This window comes from Pan troglodytes, chromosome 20 (genome assembly GCF_028858775.2).
Source record: "Pan troglodytes isolate AG18354 chromosome 20, NHGRI_mPanTro3-v2.0_pri, whole genome shotgun sequence".
NCBI lineage: Eukaryota > Metazoa > Chordata > Mammalia > Primates > Hominidae > Pan > Pan troglodytes.
The window spans coordinates 43627760-43648150 of record NC_072418.2 but is presented as its reverse complement, the minus strand read 5'-3'; the positions used below and the strand labels follow the sequence as shown (position 1 = coordinate 43648150).

Sequence of the window (20391 nt, the reverse complement as noted above, 5' to 3'; positions counted from 1 at the left end):
CCTCACCATGTGTGGTTTCCAGGGCCCCAGTGCCCCTCTGTACTCACTTCCTCTCACCCTACACTCCCTCACTCCCTCCCTCCATCTGGCCACAGTGATCTCTAGCTTTTCCTCACACATGCCTAACTACAGCCCACTTCTGGGCCCTTGCACTTGTGGGTCCCTCCACCTAGAAAACTCTTCCCTCAAAACTTTACCTGACTCACCCATCACTTCATTCAGGTCTCCAGTCAAACGCACATCCTCAGAGAGACTTTGCCAGCTATCATTCCCTTCCTATGTATATATACCCACGCTATATTTCATTTTTTTTTCTTTTCTTTTCTTTTTTTTTTTTTTGAGACGGAGTTTTGCTCTTGTCACCCAGGCTGGAGTGCAGTGGCACGATCTTGGCTCACTGTGACCTCCACCTCCCGGGTTCAAGCGATTCTCCTGCCTCAGCCTCCCAAGTAGCTGGGATTACAGGTGTCCACCACTATGCCTGGCTAATTTTTGTATTTTTAGTAGAGACGGAGTTTTGCCATGTTGGCTAGGCTGGTCTCAAACTCCTGAGCTCAGGTGATCTGCCTGCCTCAGCCTCCCAAAGTGCTGGGATTACAGGCGTGAGCCACTGTGCCCCATCCCCATGCTATATTTCAGAGAGTAATAAGTGCTATGAGAATGCAATCTGTCTCAGGGCAAGTGCTTGGCCTTGCTCACCACATGGCACACCATATGCATTTAATACATATTTGCTGAGTAAATGAATGCAGGCTGCAGGATCTGCATTCCCAGAAGCAATGCCAGGTGTCCCTGATTCCCTAGGTCCTTTTCTTCCTAGCCACACCATGAAACTAAATTTCCAGCCTAGGTCAGGCACAGTGGCTTACGCCTGTAATCCCAGCACTTTGGAAGGCTGAGGCGGGTGGACCACTTGAGGCCAGGAGTTTGAGACCAGAGTGGCCAACACGGTGAAACCCTTTCTCTACTAAAAATACAAAATTAGCCAGACGTGGTGGTGGGCGCCTGTAGTCCCAGCTACTTGGGAGGCTGAGGCAGGAGAATCACTTGAACCTGGGAGACGGAGGTTGCAGTGAGGTGATATTGTGCCACTGCACTCCAGCCTGGGCAACAGAGCAAGACTCCATCTCAAGAGAAAAAAAAATTTGCAGCCTCCCTGGCAGACAGGTTAGGCCACCGGGCTGGCAGTGTGTGGGTGCCGGCTTTATCCCTAAAACCTTCTGTGTGATCCTCCTGCTATCTTTTCCCATCTGCAGCGGGATGCAGAGGGTCCAGCACGTGACTCCCAGGGTGGCATGATGGAAGGACCCTGGCTCCCAATCACCAGGGGACAGGATTCTGCTGGACACTCACATCTAACCACTATGTGAGCAATAAGCCAATGCCCACTAATGAAGCCACTGAGATGCTGGAATTGTTAGAATTCTTCACCTACCCTCACAAATACAGTCCCACACCTCCCTTGCCCATCCTGTCTTTAGCCTGTTTCATGCTGCGACATCCCATGGAGAGGGTAATAATAGGCAACTGGGAAGGACAGCGGACAGAAGGATGCCCCATGACCGAAGTCCCCAATGACAGGCCTAAAAAAGGGGTCTGAATACACATGAAGCACCTAGAACAGTGCCTAGCACACAGAGGCGCCACACAGATATTGGCTGTTGTCATTCCATTGAGAAGGGGGCTGTCAATGGGCTGGGGGTGGCTGGGGGAGGCCACCAGGGGGAGGCAGGAAGCCCGAGGAGGGATGAGGGGCACCTGGGCTTGTCGGCTGCCCCAATCTGGCTGGCGATGCCATCCATCCAGGAGAGAAGGTCGCGGACTTGGCTGTGGAAGCGCAGGGCGTCGGCTGTGGAGCTGACATGCAGGCGGGCATCCTCACAGGCTGACAGCAGCTCTTTCCAACCCTGCAGCACCTCCTGCTCCCGGCTAGCGATGGCCTCAGCATGTTCACCCGCATACACCGTCCGCAGCTGGGCCGCCCCCTCCTGCAGCTGCCGTACCTGAAGGGCATGCCAGGTCGGGCGCCAGCCCTCCACGGGGCCCAGGCTGTGCCCTCCCTCCCGCCATCTGCTCCAGCGCAGAACCTCAAGATATAAGGAGCCTCACACTGTGATCCCACAGCCAGGCTCCTGTCTATCTGCTGCCTGATTTCTCTTTGACTTACCCGCGTTCTGACTTCTTTTAGATCTACTACCACGTCTCTTTCAACCCACTGCCGGATTTCTTTTGGTCTGAGAGCTTTATTTCTATTGGGTCTGCCACCTATGTTTTCAGGCAGGCCCACCCCTACCTTGGGTCTTTCAGGAAACCCCTTTCCACTTTGATGTCTTTTAGATGTGCTAATTTTTTTTTAACTCGGTTTATTTCAAACCCACTCCTTCATAGTAGCCCAGTTTCCTACACGATGGCTGTTCAATTGCCATTAGTCCCCTGCCCAATTTCCATTCATTCTGCTGTATGAGCTCTGCTCACTCTCTTTTGGGTTTTGGGTTTTTTGTTTGTTTGTTTTTCTGAGACAGGGTCTTGCTCTGTTGCCCAGGCTGCAGTGCAGTGGCACAAACACAATTCACTGCAGCCTTGACATCCCGGGCTCAAGTGATCCTCCTGCCTCAGCCTACTAATAGCTGAACTACAGGTGCATGCCACTGTACCAGGATATATACATATATGTTGTAATAGAGATGGAGTCTTACTATGTTGCCCAGGCTCATCTTGAACTCCTGGGCTCAAGCAATCCTCCCAGGTTGGCCTCCCAAAGTGCTGAGATTACAGGCATAAGCCACTGTGCTCAGCCTGCTGCTCACGCTGTTGGTTCAATCTCCTGATTTATTTTGGTGTGACCTCCCCATCTCTAACAGATCCACCACTTATTACTATGAATCTCTCAGCCTGATTTCTAAGTCATTTGTAGGATTTATAAAAAATAACTGGGCTGGGTGCGGTGGCTCATGCCTATAACCCCAGCACTTTGGGAGGCCAAGGTGGGCAGATCACTTGAGGTCAAGAGTTCAAGATCAGCCTGGCCAACATGGTGAAACCCCATCTCTACTAAAAATACAAAAATTAGCTGGGTGTGGTGGCTCGCACCTGTAGTCCCAGCTACTCGAGGCTGAAGTGGGAGAATCGCTTGAACCCGGGAGGCAGAGGTTGCAGTGAGGCGAGATTAGACCACTACACTCCAACCTGGGTGACAAAGAGAGACTCTGCCTCATAATAATAATAATAATAATAATAATAATAATTGCCAGCTGGGCATAGTAGCTCATGCCTGTAATCCCAGCACTTTGGGAGGCCGAGACGGGTAGATCACCTGAGGTCAGGATTTCGAGGCCAGCCTGGCCAACATGGTGAAATCCCGTCTCTACTAAAAATATAAAAATCAGCCAGGTGTGGTGGCGCGTGCATGTAATCCCAGCTATTTGGAAGGCTGAGGCAGGAGAATCGCTTAAGCCTGGGAGGCAGAGGGTGCAGTGAGCTGAGATCGCGCCACTGCACTCCAGCCTGGGTGACAGAGTGAGACCCTGTCTCAAAAATAAACAAACAAACAAACAAAAATTGCCCAACTTCTACCTTCCATTAGAACTGCAACCCAATTTCCTGCTGCCTGAGTTGTATTGGGCCCGCAGCTTCATTTCCATCTGACTGCTCAGATCCACATCCGAATTCTGGCCAGAACCTCTGCCTAATTTCTAATATCTCTGTTGCCTTTTTCATTAAATTCGCCCCCATCAAATTAATTTCAGAAAAGTCATATGATTTCCATCAGAGACCTGTTATCTAAGTTCTTTTTTTTTTTTGAGATGGAGTCTCACTCTGTCGCCCAGGCTGGCGTGCAGTGGCGTGATCTCAGCTCACTGCAACCTCCGCCTCCCGGGTTCAAGTGATTCTCCTGCCTCAGTCTCCTGTGTAGCTGGGATTACAGGTGCCCACCACCATTCCTGCTAATTTTTGTATTTTTAGTAGAGACGGGGTTTCATCATGTTGGTCAGACTGGTCTTGAACTCCTGACCTCATGATCTGCCCGCCTCAACCTCCCAAAGTGTTGGGATTACAGGCGTGAGCCACCGCGCCTGGCCTTGTCTGTCGTCTAATTTCTATCTACACCACAGTCAAATTCCTCTCAGACTTCTCAAAATTCCCTTTAGACCCTTGATCTGGATTTAGGTAAAACTCACAGTTTTAGGAGAACCACTGCCCAATATCTATTGGAAGCTTTTTTTTTTTTTTTTTTTTTGAGACAGAGGGTCACTCTTGTCACATAGGCTGGAGTGCAATGGCGAGATCTGGGCTCACTGCAACCTCCTCCTCCCGGGTTCAAGTGATTCTCCTGCCTCAGCCTCCCAAGTAGCTGGGATTACAGGTGCCCGCCACCAGACCTGGCTAATTTTCGTATTTTTAGTAGAGATGGGGTTTCACCACGTTGACCAGGCTGGTCTTAAACTCCTGACCTCAGATGATCCGCCTGCGTTGGCCTCCCAAAGGGAGCCACCACGCCCAGCCAGAAGCTGTTTAATATCTGTGAGACCTTCTAAGGTACCACTTTTCCCTGCCAGTACCTGATTTCTATATACCATTCCATCAGTCCATTTTCTATCTGCTCCATTATCTAATTTCTTCCTGTTCTGTAGTCCGCTTTCTGTCTGTGCCACTGCCTAATTTCGACCTGCTCCACAGCCTGATTTTTGCCCACTCTGCTGCCCACAGCTGTCCAGGCCCTCCCACCTGCCCTGATGGCCACCGGCGCCCCACCTGGGACACGAGGAGCTGCAGGTCATGCTCAAAGGCTCTCAGGGTCCGCTGCATGGAACTGGCACTGGGTCTCGGCTCAGGCGGGGTGGTCAGGCGGGGCAGCCGCCTCCGCTTCTCCTCAATCTGTCCCTGAAGCTCTCGGGCGTCACTGAAGAACTTATGAAGCTCCCGAGAGGCGGCCAGCAGCTGGGCCCGTGTGCCCATGAGCTCCAGCAGCTCAGCCCAGGCCTCGTTCAGTCCGTCCTTCCACTCGGCCATGGTGGCCGCTGCTGTATGGCCACACTCGATCAGCTCATCCACCATCTGGTTCACAGCTGCCAGCCGTTCCCGCCCTGCCGTACCTGTCTCGCTGGCAAACTCTGAGAATTTCTCCTGCAGCACCTGCCATCAGGAAGTGGGGAGGGGGGTGTACAGCAAAGTGAGTAAAGGGGCAGCATACACCAGCCCCCTCCAGCCTACAATGTTTTTTTTTCTTTTTGATACAGAGTCTTGCTCTGTCGCCCAGGTTGGCATGCAGCGGTTCAACAGCCACTTACAGCAACCTTCACCTCCCCAGTTCAAGCGATTCTCCTGCCTCAGCCTCCCAAACAGCTAGGACTACAGGCATGCGCCACCACACCCAGCTGATTTTTTTGTGTTTTTAGTAGAGACGGGGTTTCACTATGTTGGCCAGGCTGGTCTCATACTCCTGACCTCAAGTGATCCACCTGCCTTGGCCTCCCAAAGTGTTGGGATTACAGGCATGAGCCACCACACCTGGCAGAGGCTACCATTTTGTGGCAGGTAAGAGTAATGACAATCATCATCATCATCATCATAAAAAATAATATCTAACACTTACTGAACACCTGGCAAGAATAGTAACAAAACAGTAACAATAAAAATAACAATAAGTAACAATAAAATAATAAGCTGATAATAATAACCAACACTGTGTGAGGCAGCATGTGTGCCAAGCAGGGTCCTCAGTGCTTTACGTTATATTAACTCATTTGTCTCACAGCAGAGCCATGAGGCGGGTGCTGTTATTATCCTCATACTATAGATGAGGAAACTAAGGCCCAGAGAACCTTAATGGTAGCTCCTGGTATCACTTATTACTAATGATGCTCACCGAGACATGCTCAAAGTCCTGGCCGAGCTCGGGTGAGCCAGCCACCACCTCCTTCTCGGCAATCCAGTGCTCAAGCTCGCTCACCTGGCGGCTGAGCTGGTACAGCCAGTACTGCTGTTCCAGAGCCACCCGGCGCTCCTCACCCAGCTCCTTGAGCGCCACGTACAGGCGGTCCACCTGAGACTGCCGCCGGCTGATCTGCTCGCTGATGGGGGACATGGAGGGGCAGGGATGGACCCCTGAGACTTCTGGGGCAGAGCGTGACCCCCCTAAACCCCCTCCCCAGGACAGGGCTGTGTTTCCTTGGAATCTTCAGACACGGCTGTGTCCCCAGGTAGAGCTCTGTTTTCTTTTCTTTTTTCTTTTTTTTTGGAGACAGGGTCTTGCTCTGTTGCTCAGGCTGGAGTGCAGTGGTGTGATCACAACTCACTGCAGCCTCCACTTCCCATGCTCAAGCAATCCTCCCATTGCAGCCTCCCAAGTGGGACCACAGGCACATGACTCTACACCTGGCTAACTTTTTGATTTCTTTGTAGAGATGAGGTCTCACTATGTTCCCTCTGTTCTCAAACTCCTGGGCTCAAACGATCCTCCTGCCTCAGCCTCCCAGTGTTGAGATTACAGGTGTGAGCCACTACACCTGGCCAGGACTCTGTTTTCTGCAAGTCTTGGGTTCAGAAAGCCCTGCATTTCAGCATGCAGGGAAAGCTCTGCTTCCCTAAATGGATAAGCTCACCTCTATCCAGCCTCACCCAGTTTCCTTTCTTTTTTTTTCTTTTTTTCTTTTTTCTTTTTTTTTTTTTGAGACGGAGTCTTGCTCTGTCACCAGGCTGGAGTGCAGTGGCGCGATCTCAGCTCACTGCAACCTCTGCCACCCAGGTTCAAGCCATTCTCCTGCCTCAGCCTCCCCAGTAGCTAGGACTACAGGCACGTGCCACCATGCCCGGCTAATTTTTTATTTTTAGTAGAGACAGGGTTTCACCATGTTGGCCAAGCTGGTCTCCAACTCCTGACCTCAAGTGATCCGCCCACCTCGGCAGCCTCACCCGGTTTCTATCTCAGTCTCACGCCCCTCCTATCCAGGAACCTCGGTGGGACTCTGGACTCCCAGGTTGGGTCCCCAGCCAATGCATCCCACCTCTAGCCCCAATCTCTGAGCCCACTTGGGCAGAGGTCTCTCTCTGTACCTCCTTACAGATTCCATCCCTGGTCCAGGCCTGGAGCTCAGCATCCGCCTACACTAGGCAACATCACCCCACTGCACCAGGAGGTCTCCAGCCCCACCGCCATAGCCAATCTCAGCACAGGCTTTTCTGTCCTCCCAGACACTGAGTAGAAAGAGCCCCTTGCCTGTCCTGAGTAAATTCTTCTCTACCCCAGTCCTAGACATCGCCTACTCTTTTCTCCCCCGACAAGGTCCCCACTACTACACTCAAATCCAGGTGCTCCTGGCCCCACCCTCTCAACCATCCCTGGGCCGTGTCCCCCCATTCCGGCCCGCCCACTTGCCAAATTCGAGGGCTCCAGCACACAGCAAGGAGGCCCTCTCCCACCCAACGTCCAATTCCAGCGCTGCGCCAACTCCCAACAGCGAAGCTTCAGGTCCTACTGGACCATTCCTGTGAACCGGCCACGCGCCCGCCCACCTGTCCGGGTGCCCCATCTCCAGCAGCGCCCGGCACTGGCGCGACAGTTGCGCGATGCTTTCCTCGTAGTTCTCCACGCCTTGCTCCAGCTGCAGGTGTTTCTTGAGCAGCTGCAGGGTGCTCTGTTCGTCCTGGGGGCACAAAGCGCCCACGATGAGGCGGCAGCGGCGGCCCCCAGCTCCAGCGCCCCCAGGCCCTCCGCACCCCCAGCTCGGGCGCACCTTGCCCTTGTCCTCACTCATCATGAGCAGCTCCTGCTCGCCCAGCCACGCCTCCACCTCAGCCACGTCGAAGTAGTACTGCTCCACCTGGAAGGCGGCGTCCAGCACCTGCTGCCGTCGCTCGGCAGCCTCCCGCAGTCCGGCCCAGGCGCTCTGCAGCTGCTCCAGGCCCCGGCGCACTGCCTCTGCCTCCGGGCTGCGCAGCGACGCCAGCGCGCCCGCGCGCTCCAGCACCTCCTCCAGGCGCGGCCCATGCGCCTGGATCTCCCGCCGCAGGCCCTGGGGGCAGGAGGTAAGGGGATGTGGGTGGAGAGGGGGCGTTCCGAGGCCCTGCAAGACCACACGCTCCTCTGCTACTGGCACGGCCCACGGGGCAATTAACAAGCACCCCCAGCTCGCTAACCACGTGCCAAGACCATGTAAACATTTTGCTGATACTCCCTCACTCATCATAACCCTATGCTTGCTGCAGGTGGGAAAACAGGCACAGAGGGGCGAAGTACGGCGCCCAAGAACAAGCAGCCAGTAAGGAGTGACAGGATTTGAACACAGGAGGCTGGTTCCAGAGACTGTGCTCTGAGCCAAGCCGCTTGCCGACCCAAGATGGGCCCTAATAAAGAAACCCTGCAGCTTAGCAGCCGAGGTATCATTTGTATACGGTGAAGTGCACAAATCTTAGGTATACAGTTGCACACATTTGTACAGACACATACACCGGTGTGCCCAGATCAGCGTGCGGAACACTTCCATCCCCCAGAAGGTTCCCTCAACCAGCTGTGTACTTGCAGAGTACCTTATTTAACTTTTTGTGTGCCTTAACCTTATTTACTTACAGAGTACCTTATTTAACTTTTTGTGAGTCTTTTTTAACTTTTTGTGTGCCTTAACGTTATTTAACTTTTTGTGTGACTCAACTGATAAAGATAATAACAGCCAGCAAGTCCTCTTCTTATTTTGCTTTTTTAGAGACAGGGTGTCACTCTATCACCCAGGATGGAATGCAGCAGCTTTAAACTCCTGGGCTCAAGTGATCCTCCTGCCTCAGCCTCCCAAGTGGCTGGGACTACAGGTGTGCACCACCATGCCCCGCTATTTTAAAAAATATTTTTGGAGAGACGAGGTCTTGCTATGTTACTCAGGCCGGTCTTGAACTCCTGGCCTCAAGCGATCCTCCCACCTTGGCTTCCCAAAGTGCTAGGCTTATAAGCATGAGCCACTGTGCCCGGCCAGCCAACGATTCTTGAGTGTCTGCTACCCTGCTACCTGCCAGGTGCTTTGCTAAGTAAGAGCTTTACATAATATAGCCTCACACCTCCTCACTCCCAACCTATGGAGCCAGACAACATTACCATCTCCATTTTACAGATGAGAAGACTGAGGCACAGAGAGGGTGAGGAATTTGCTAAGGTCACACAGCTAGTATCAGGCTGAGATAATCTACCTTGCGGGGTTGTTATAAGGTGATAAACTATGGAGCACTTGGAACTGAGCCTGCATGCACCAAATGCATAATATTTGCAGCTATTTTTTGCTTAACAGCCCCTGTGTATCCAGCACTCTCACTGCACACACAGCTGAGCTCCCCCAATTTTAAGTACTAAGTGCACTTGATCAGTTTCCTCAACCATGACAACGATAAGCCAGTTCTGTCCCCAACACTGTTGACAGCCAAGAGTATTTTCATCAAGACAGGAAAACAAAATCTCAGCAAAACTCCAGTCTCTTAAATAACTCTACCTACTGCAGAATGATCAGGAAGCTTCCAAAATAATCTGTAGACCCACCTCCCCACCATCCTTCAGTGCCCTATTCTTCCAACATACATTGTTTGGTGAAATGAGGATAATGACAATATCCACCTCATAGGGTTATAGAGGGGATTAAATTAAATAATCAGCATAAACCCTAAGACAGTACTTAGCACATAGTAAATCTTTTTTTTTTTTAATCTTTTTTTTTTTTTTTTTTTGAGACGGAGTCTCGCTCTTGACACTCAGGCTGTATGGCAATGGTGCAATCTTGGCCCACTGCAACCTCCGCCTCCTAGGTTCAAGCGATTCTCCTGCCCCAGCCTCCCGAGTAGCTGGGATTACAGGCGCCCGCCACCTCGCCCGGCTAATTTTTTGTGTTTTTAGTAGAGACGCGGTTTCACCGTGTTAGCCAGGATGATCTCGATCTCCTGACCTCGTGATCCACTCGCCTCGGCCTCCCAAAGTGCTGGGATTACAGGCGTGAGCCACCGCACCTGGCCTTAATTTATTGCATTTTTAGTAGAGACAGGGTTTCACCATGTTGGTCAGGCTGGTCTCGAACTCCTGACCTCAGGTGATCCACCCACCTCAGCCTCCCAAAGTGCTGGGATTTCAGGCATGAGCCACTGCACCCAGCCAGCACATAGTAAATCTTTAATCGATTTTTTTTTTTTTTTTGAGACAGGGTCTCACTCTGTCACCCAGGCTGGAGTGCAGTGGTGTGATCTTGGCTCACTGCAACCTCTGCCTCCTGGGTTCAAGCGATTCTCCTGCCTCAGCCTCCCAAGTAGCTGGGATTACAGGCACCTTCTACTACGCTCAGCTAATTTTTGTATTTCTGGTAGAGACGGGGTTTCCCCATGTTGCCCAGGCTGGTCTCAAACTCCTGGGCTCAAGTGATCATCCCGCCTTGGCCTCCCAGAGTGCTGGGATTACAGGCATGAGCCACCACACCTGGCACAATGCCTTATTATTATTATTCCTCTTTTATGTCTTGCTTTAGGCTTTGGTGAAATAGTGGCTTTGACCAAGGAACAGGTTCCCTTCGTATGCAGTTTGAGAACCACTGCTCTAAACCAACTCTACTTTAGACGTGGAAACTGAGCCCCAGAGGAATGAACAGATTCAGAGATTTTTTAGGAGCTGAAAGGCCCCCTCCCCCACCTTGCTCAGGTTAGGGGGCAGTAGTATCCTCTTGCTGATTATCTCTGTCCTTTGTCCCTATGGGTGTTTTTGTTTGTTTGTTTTGGGGGACGTGTGTGTGTGAGAGAGAGAGAGAGAGAGAGATAGGGTCTCATTCTGTTGCACAGGGTGGAGTGCAGTGGGGTGTTCAAGGCTCACTGCAGCTTTGACCTCTGGACTCAAGGGACCCTCCCTCCCCAGCCTCCAGAGTAGCTGGGACTACAGGGGTACACCATCACACCAGGCTAACTCGATGTTTTGTGATTTTGTTTGTTGTTGTTTTACTTTTTCCTTGTCCAATAGCTATTCCCCTTCCTTCTAGTCTCAAGCCCCTGATTTTCCTTTGGGAAACCCCCTTTGCCTCCATCTCAGCCTTGGTAATTAAGCTAAGGCTGATTCCAGCAGCAGGTTCCAGGGGAGGGCGCTTAACCAGGCCAGCCCAAGGAGCAGTCCGAAACCCCATCCATCATGATTAGTTCAGGGATGGGCGTGGGATGCCATGGGCATGGTGAGCCAATGAGAGTTATTCCTGAGACTACTGCTGACATTATTGAGGTGGGAAATTCTCTTCAGTTTTGCTGGTGGGAGGTAAACCTGAATCCATTGGAGGCCTTTTATCACCAGGAGAGGAGGACTGGCCTAAGAAGAAAACTCATGCAGAAAAACAAACAGGCCGGGCGCGGTGGCTCACACCTGTAATCTCAGCACTTTGGGAGGCTGAGGCGAGTGGATCACTTGAGGCCAGGAGTTCGAGACCAGCCTGGCCAACCTGGTGAAACACCCCACCCCCCGCCGTCCATCTCTACTAAAAATACAAAAATTAGCCAGGTGTGGTGGTGCACACATGTAATCCCAGCTACTTGGGTGGCTGAGGCAAGAGAATCGCTTGAACTCAGGAAGTGGAGGTTGCAGTGAGCAAAGATTGTGCCACTAAACTCCAGCCTGGGCAACAAAGCAAGGCTCCATCTCAACAAAAAAAAAATAGAGCCAAGAGTCATGAAAATATATGGCAGCACCTGGATACATCTGTATCTGCTGTCCACAGTCTTGTTAATTCCAAAAGCCAATACATTCATTGTTTTGGCTTTAACCACCTTCAGCTGTTTCTATCACATGTATCCAAATGTCCTAACTCGCTCCCTCACCTGGCTCTGCTCACCTGGTTCTTTTTGATGTGCTGCTGGACAGCCTGCAAACCGTTGCCTCGCTCTGTCTGCATGGCCAGTGGCAGCCGCTCCTGAACCCATGCCTGGAGAGGACACAGGAAGCAGGTCAAGGGGAGAATGCATCCAAGAACCCCTGCATCGCAACTAAACTTTAAACCTGCACGGCATCCCAGGCCCTTCCTTGCCTAAGAGCCCAGTTGAATCTTCAGCCTCCTCCATTTTTTGTTTTTTTTTTTCTTTGAGATGGGATCGAATCCCCAGGCTCAAATAATCCTCCTACCTCAGCCTCCCATGTAGCTGGGACTACAGGCACCACCACCCCTGTCTCAGTCTCCTCTGTTGACATACTCTTTCTTGCTCTCTGCACTTAAGCCAGGCTCACACCGTTGGCCTTTGCACATACAGGTCTTGTTTCCTATCATATTCCTAACCACCCTCAATTGTCACTGTCTGGGGACAAGTCTGTTTTCCCCGTTGGACTCTGAACCCTCTGGGGCACAATGGGGTCTGCCTTGGCCACCCCTGTGGTCCCACTATCATCCAAACACAGGGCTGGGGCTAGAATGATCAACTGAGTGAGCAAATGAATGAGCAAATCAGGAAATTGAGTGATGGAATGAGGAACAGAGGAGTGAATGAATGAATAGTAAGTAAATAAATGAGTGGAGGAAAGAACAAACTATGGATGAGTGAATAAATAAATGAGTGACTTCATGAATAAATCAACGAATGATTCAAAGTGAGTAAATGAGTGTGAATGAATGAATGAGTGAAGGACTGAATGCGTCTTTCAGCGTATGAGTGGGAGGGTCTCAGCCTTCTCCATCTTCAGCCCCGCCCCATGCCCACCTTCTCCGCTCCCCCGCCCCGCCCCGCCCCGCCCCGCCCCGCCCCAGGCCCCTGCGCTGGCCTCACCAGCTCGTCGTCCAGGTCGTGCGCCACCTGGTGCAACTCCTTGGAGGCCAGCAGCAAGCGGCGGCGCTCCTGCAACGGCTCGAGCAGGCGCACCAGGCGCTCGCCCACCGCGTTCTGCCGCTCACCCACCAGCTCCTTGCTCGCCGGCTCCAGCGGCAGCGCCGCCGTCTGCGCCTGCAGCTCTCCCACCTCGCGGTACCACTCCTCCACCTGCGACTCCATGGACTGTGGGGACAGAGGCAGGGTCAATGGGCCCCACCCGCCCTCCTGATCCTGCTGTGGCTCTCCAGTACCCTTATGGTGACAGCCAGACCCCTCACCGCGGCCCACCCTTCCACCCTCTCCTTGTTCAGACCCCTCCAGGAGCGATGCGCTCCGCATGAACCTGCATCACACTAAGCTAGTCCCTGCCTCGGAGCCTTTGCCTTTGCTGTTTCCTCTGCCAGGCATGCTCTTCCTTGTCAATCAGATTTCAGCTGGAGTATTACCTTCTCAAAGAGGCTTACCTGACCCCGGAACTAAAGTGGTCCATTAATTCACTAATTCCCAGAACAACCCTTCAAGATTGGTAGTCTCCCTGTTTTACAGATGAGGAAACCGAGGCCAAGAGAAGTTAAAGAATTTGTCCAAAGAGTCAACTTTCCAAAATTATTACCATCAAATATAGTAATAATTTTTTGTTAACGCTTTTTTTTTTTTTTTTGAGATGGAGTCTCGCTCTGTTGCCCAGGCTGGAGTGCAATGGCGTAATCTTGGCTCACTGCAACCTTCACCTCCTGGCCTCAAGCGACTCTCCCGCCTCAGCCTCCTGAGTAGCTGGGATTACAGGCACCTGCCATCATGCCCGGCTAATTTTTGTATTTTTGTAGAGATGGGGTTTCACCATATTGGCCAGGCTGGTCTTGAACTCCTGACCTCAGGTGATCCGCCCACCTTGGCCTCCCAAAGTGCTGGGATTACAGGCGTGAGCCACGGCACCCAGCTGAATTTTTTTTTTTGTTTTTTGTTTTTTGGAGACGGATGAACAAATCAGCCTGGGTGCTGTGTCATCCAGGCTGGAGTGCAGTGGGCAACCTCAGCTCACTGCAACCTCCACCTCCCAGGTTCAAGTGATTCTCGTGCCTTGACCTCCCAAGTAGCTGGGACTACAGGCACCTGACACCATGCCTTGCTGATTTTTTGTATTTTTAGTAGAGATGGGGTTTCACCATGTTGGTCAGGCTGGTCTCAAACTCATAACCTCAAGTGATCTGCCCATCCTGGCCTCCCAAAGTGCTGGGATTACCGGATAAAAAAATTTGATAGTAAGAAATTATCAAAAATAAATGCAAAGCTATAGTAATTTGGATGGCTGGTGTGTCATAGGAATAGACAGAAAGTGCAAAAGCAGACCCAAATACACAGGAAAATTCATGTGTTTCATAGGTGCCAATTCAAATCCCCAAGGGAAAGATGGATTATTTAATGAATGGTCATGGGCCAATGGCTAACCAATTTAGCTGGATCTTTTCCTTGCTGTTTGTACTGAAAACAATTCCAGATGGATTAAAGACCTAAACGGCATAAGTAAATCCATAAGGCACTAAAAGAAAACCTGGGCAAATGCTTTTATAATGTTGGGATGGAGAAAAATCTTTCCAAGCATAAAAAACATAAAGGGAAAGATTTATAATTTGATCACATAAAAATACTTCTGCATCAGCCAACAGACATATGAAAAAATGCTCACCATCATCGGTCATCAGATAAATGCAAATCAAAACCACAATGAGATATCATCTCACACCAGTTAGAATAGAGATCATTAAAAAGTCAGGAAACAACAGATGCTGGAGAGGATGTGGAGAAACAGGAACACTTTTACACTGTTGGTGGGAATGTAAACTGGTTCAACCATTGGGGAAGACAGTGTGGCGATTCCTCAAGGATCTAGAACTAGAAATACCATTTGACCCAGTGATCCCATTACTGGGTATATACCCAAAGGATTATAAATCATGCTACTATAAAGACACATGCACACATATGTTTATTGTGGCACTATTCACATTAGCAAAGACTTGGAACCAACCCAAATGTCCATCAATGATAGACTGGATTAAGAAAATGTGGCACATATACACCATGGAATACTATGCAGCCATAAAGAAGGATGAGTTCATGTCCTTTGTAGGGACATGGGTGAAGCTGGAAACCATCATTCTGAGCAAACTATCGCAAGGACAGAAAACCAAACACCACACGTTCTCACTCATAGGTGGGAGCTGAACAATGAGAACACTTGGACACAGGGCAGGGAACATCACACACTGGGGCCTGTCGTGGGGTGGGGGGAGGGGGGAGGGATATCATTAAGAGAAATACCTAATGTAAATGACGAGTTAATGGGTGCAGCACACCAACATGGCACATGAATTCCTATGTAACAAACCTGCACGTTGTGCACATGTACCCTAGAATTTAAAGTATAATTAAAAAAATAATTAAAAAATACTTCTGCATCAACCAAAATTTCATAGAGTTAGAAGGCAAATGACAAACTGTAAAAACTGATATGTATCAGTGCAAGGAACTAGTTTAACAATCAAAGAATTTCCCTCCATCCTGCTTCGTCTTCACAGTGCTTACCACCATCAGACAACTCTCTTAATTTGTGTGTGTGTTTTGTTTTTTGACAGGGTCTTGCTCTGTCATCCAGGTTGGCATGCAGTAGGGAGATAATAGCTCTCTGCAGCCTTGAACTCCTGGGCTCAAGGGATCCTCTTGCCTCAGCCTCCCAAGTAGCTAGGACTACAAGCACACACCACCATGCCCAGCTCATTTTTGAAATTTGTCATAAAGATGGGGTCTTGCTATGTTGCCCAGGCTGGTCTTGAACTCCTGGACTCAAACTATTCTCACGTTGGCCTTCCAAAGTGCTGGGATTACAGGTGTGAGCCACTGCACTCAGGTACTTTTGTATTTTTATTGGTCCCTTGCTTCCAGAATGTGACCCACATGATGGGAGGGGCTGTGTCACACTCACTGCTATATTCTTGAAAGCCTAGAACAATTGTTGGTACACAATAGGCCTCCAGTTATGATTTGTTCAATGCATACATGAATGACATCAGCAAAAAAAAAGGACTGCCCAAAAAGAGAAATGGGCATCAGATGTGAACAGGCAACAGACAAAACAAGGATATGAAAAGATGCCCAGTCTTATTAATAAGCTGGAAAATAGAAATTAAAACAAGACTTCCTTTTCTTTTTTCTTTTCTTTCTTTTTTTTTTTTGAGATGGAGTTTTGCTCTTTTTGCCCAGGCTGGAGTGCAATGGCATGATCTCGGCTCACTGCAACCTCTGCCTCCTCAGTTCAAGTGATTCTCCTGCCTCAGCCTCCTGAGTAGCTGGGATCACAGGCACACATCACCACGCCCAGTTAATTTTGAATTTTTTTTTTTTTTTTTTTTTTGAGGCAGAGTCTCGCTCTTTCACCCAGGCTGGAGTGCAATGGTGCTATCTTGGCTCACTGCAAGCTCCAAGCTCTGCCTCCTGGGTTCACGGCATTCTCCTGCCTCAGCCTCCCAAGTAGCTGGGACTACAGGCGCCCACCACCATGCCTGGCTAATTTTTTTTGTATTTTTAGTAGAGATGGGGTTTCACCATGTTAGCCAGGATGGTCTTGATCTCCTGACCTCGTGATCTGCCTGCCTTGGCCTCCCAAAGTGCTGGGATTACAGGCGTGAGCCACCATGCCTGGCCAGTTTTGAATTTTTAATAGAGATGGGGTTTCACCATGTTGGCCAGGCTAGTTTTGAACTCTTGACTACACGTGATCCACCCACCTTGGCCTCCCAAAGTGCTGGGATTACAGGAGTGAGCCACTGCGCCTGGCCAAGGCATTCTTTTCTACACTTTAGGTTGGCAAAAATGTAAAAGACTTATAGTATCTAATGCTGGCAAAGATGTTTGGAGATGGGCACACTCAGCCACTGTGAGTGGTGGCATAAATTGGTAGAGCCTTTTTGGAAGGCAATTTGGCAGGTCTTTGCATCAAAATGCAAAATATGCATCTGCTTGACCCAGCACTTGCATTTCTAGTAATATAACTAAAGAAATACTGTCATAGGCCAAGTGCAGTGGCTCACGCCTGTAATCCCAGCACTTTGGGAGGCCAAGGCAGGCAGATCACAAGGTCAGGAGTTTGAGACCAGCCTGGCCAACATGGTGAAACCCCATCTCTACTAAAAATACAAAAATTAGCTAGGCGTGGTGATGCATGCCTATAATCCCAGCTACTTGGGAGGCTGAGGCAGGAGAATTGCTTGAACTTGGGAGGTGGAGGTTGCAGTGAGCCGAGATCACGTCGCTGCAGTTCAGCCTGGGTGACACAGCAAGACTCCATCCCGAAAAAAAAAATTTTAAATAATAATAATAATATATTTTTTTAAGAAAAAAAAAAGAAATACTGGCACAGATGCACAAAGTTGTAGTATCACAGCAGAGTTTTTAATGGGAAAAAACTGGAAGCAATCTCAATGCCCATCAAGAGAGAAATGGTTAAGTCAGGTGCAGCAGCTCATGCCTGTAATCCCAGCTACTTAGGAGGTTGAGGTGGGAGAAATGCTTGAGCCCAGGAGTTTGAGACCAGCCTGGGCAACACAGCTAGACCCCCTCTCTTAAAAAAAAAAAAAAAGAGTAAAATGGTTAAACAAATCCAGACCAGTATGGAATAATAGCCAAGTGTTACTGTTAAGAAGAAAAAGCATGCTGGGTGCGGTGGCTCATGCCTGTAATCCTAGCACTCTGGGAGGCCAAGGCGAGTGGATCACCTGAAGTCAGGAGTTTGATACTTGCCTGGCCAACATGGTGAAACCCCATCTCTACTGAAAACACAAAAAATTAGCCAGGCGTGATGGCAGACACCTGTAATCCCAGCTACTCGGGAGCCTGAGGCAGGAGAATCACTTGAACTCGGGAGGCAGAGGTTGCAGTGAGCCGAGATCATGCCACTGCACTCCAGCCCGGGCAACAAAAGCAAAACTCCATCTCAAAAAAAAAAAAAAAAAAAAAAAAGCCGGGCACAATGGCTCACGTCTGTAATCCCAGCACTTTGGAAGGCTGAGGCGGGCGGATCACGAGGTCAAGAGATAAACACCATCCTGGCCAACATGGTGAAACCCGGTCTCTACTAAAAATACAAAAAATTAGCCGGGCATGGTGGCAGGCGCCTGTTATCCCAGCTACTTGGGAGGCTGAGGCAGGAGAATTGCTTGAACCCGGGAGGCGGAGGTTGCAGTGAGCTGAGATCACGCCATTGCGCTCCAGCTTGGGCAAAAAGAGTGAAACTCAGTCTCAACAACAAACAAACAAACAAAAAAGAAGAAGAAGAAGCAATTTAGAACCTACCTATGAATATAAATTTATAGTGGATTGCACATGCATAAAAATTCCCTGGAGTAAACAAGAAGTTCATAACAGATGGTACTTACTGGGGGAGGGGATGAGAACTTAATGAATGGGGAACAGGGATGAAGGGGATAATTTTCCCATGGGATTTCCCTAGAGGTTTTGATGTCTTCACCATGAAAATTTATTTATTCAAAAATTGAAATTAAACATGAAAAGCAAATAATATAAAAACATTAAACATCCATATAGGTACACTTGTAAATGCACAGAAAGACGTCTAGATGGATGCACACCAAATAACTGAGGCTCTCTTTGGGATGTGGGATTGGGAGGCAGATAGGAGTGAGACTTTATGTTTTACTGAAGACTGCTCGGTTAGTAAAATTTTTTCCCAAAAGAATATATTCATATATTACCCTTGTAATTCTAAACAGATGGAGGAAAGCTAGAGAAGAAAACAAAATAACAATTAAAAAATTAAGTGGTAGCAGATTACCACAAATGACTGCAAAACAAAACCCCAAACTCAAGAACCAAGCCAAGACTTCTTGATTCAAGGTTCTGTAGTGCAGAGTTGTTGGTTTTGCCTGCCCAAAATCCATCCTCTCCTTCCAAATACATCAAAACTCACTCTCAGGTCCTGAGCTTCCTGAAGGGCAAATGAAACCTAGAGAGTCATGGGTAATCACATGACCCAAATGGGGCCAATCAGAACACTGAAAACACCCTGGTCATAAAGATTGGGTCAGATACGAGCACGTAACCTTAGATGGGCCAATGAAAACTCTTCCCACTTTTTCTTTTTTGGTAGAGGTGGGGTCTCGCTGTGTTGGCCAGGCTGGTCTCCAACTCCTGGCCTCAAGCAATCCTCCCATCTTGGCCTCCTAAAGTGTGGGATTACAGGTGTGAGCCACTGTGCCCGGCCACTCTCCCCATTTTCGCCAGGAAAATGTGTGTGCACAGAAGAGATGCTCTCTTTCCCATGGGCTTCCTAAGTTGGGAGGAGGTAGGCCGGGCATCCTGGGGTCATCCTGCCAACATCAGGGACTCCCTGACCATGAGGCCAACACAGAAGAAAGCGGTGCTCAGAAATAAAGACAAGGAGATTTGTGAAGACGTAATTTGAGTTACTGATCACTCCACCCCTCAGACCCCGAGCCAGCACCTTCATAAATTGAAGACATAATTTGTGAATTATGAAGACATAATTAGCCGAGATTGCGCCACTGCACTCCAGCCTGGGCAACAGAGTGAGACTCTGTCTCAAAAAACAAACAAACAAAAAAAACAAAAAAAAAAAAAAAGGAAAGAAAGAAAGGATGGGGTCCCTTGCCTTGAGTCCCAATAAGGCAAGGACTGGGACTGTATAGTCCCTGAATGTGCACTCCTCTCCTAGGCCATGCTGAGCTGGATACAAAAACATGGGACAGAGAAGCAGAACATGGGGAGGAGGGTGTTTCCTTGGCCAGAGAAAGAGCTTTGCTTAGGGTGGGTGTGGGCCTGGAAAAAGTGTGGGGTCCCCAGGGACAGAGCCTGGCAGCTGCAAAGTCTCTAGTGCATTTTCTCATCTGGCAGGAGACCAGTCCCCCACCTCTCCAAGCAGGAGCCTGTGGCTGAGGCCGACCAGCTGGCCAGGTCCCTGAGGGCTGGGGAGCCGGGACTTGAGACTCCACCATCTGGCTTCTTGGCCAGGAAGCACAGCTTGGCGACAGGCCCCGAGAGAGGATTCTGGGTCACGTGGCCAGGACCTGGGAGGTGGGGTCCCAGAGAGCCTGCTGCAGCAGCGGGTGTGGTGCGGGATGAGGGAGAGGACACAAGGAGGACATGAGGAACAAGGGAAGGAGGCAGAGACAGAGAAGTCAAATAAAAAGAGACAGAGAGACTGGGGTGGTGGCTCACGCCTGTAATCCCAGAACTCTGGGAGGCCAAGGTAGGCAGATCACCTGAGGTCAGGAGTTCAAGACCAACCTGGCCAACATGGTGAAACCCCATCTCTACTAAAAATACAAAAATTAGCCGGGCGTGGTGGCTCACGCCTGTAATCACAACTACTTGGGAGGCTGACGCAGGAGAATCGCTTGAATCTGGGAGGCGGAGATTGCAGCAAGCTGAGACTGTGCCATTGCACTCCAGCCTGGGTGACAGAGTGAGATTCTGTCTCAAAAAGAAAAAATAAAAATAAAAAAATACAAAAATTAGCCAGGCATGGTGGCGGGTGCCTGTAATCCCAGCTACTCGGGAGGCTGGGGA

General features: G+C 49.8%; 1 protein-coding gene across 5 annotated transcripts in view; it reads right to left on the bottom strand.

The window, feature by feature from the left end:
• The window catches only part of SPTBN4 (spectrin beta, non-erythrocytic 4), a 108493-nt gene that overhangs the window by 14213 nt on the left and 73889 nt on the right, over positions 1-20391 (bottom strand). For all 5 annotated transcript variants that reach the window (XR_010153874.1, XM_016935994.4, XM_054673188.2 and 2 more), the window contains exons 21-27: positions 12748-12972; positions 11826-11915; positions 7734-8012; positions 7513-7643; positions 5867-6071; positions 4753-5133; positions 1759-2003 (exon numbers count right to left, since the gene is read on the bottom strand). Coding sequence is in view for 4 of the 5 variants with exons in the window: in XM_016935994.4 (XP_016791483.2) it covers positions 1759-2003; positions 4753-5133; positions 5867-6071; positions 7513-7643; positions 7734-8012; positions 11826-11915; positions 12748-12972 (1556 nt within the window). In the remaining variant the exon portion in view is untranslated. The remainder of the gene's footprint in view (positions 1-1758; positions 2004-4752; positions 5134-5866; positions 6072-7512; positions 7644-7733; positions 8013-11825; positions 11916-12747; positions 12973-20391) is intronic.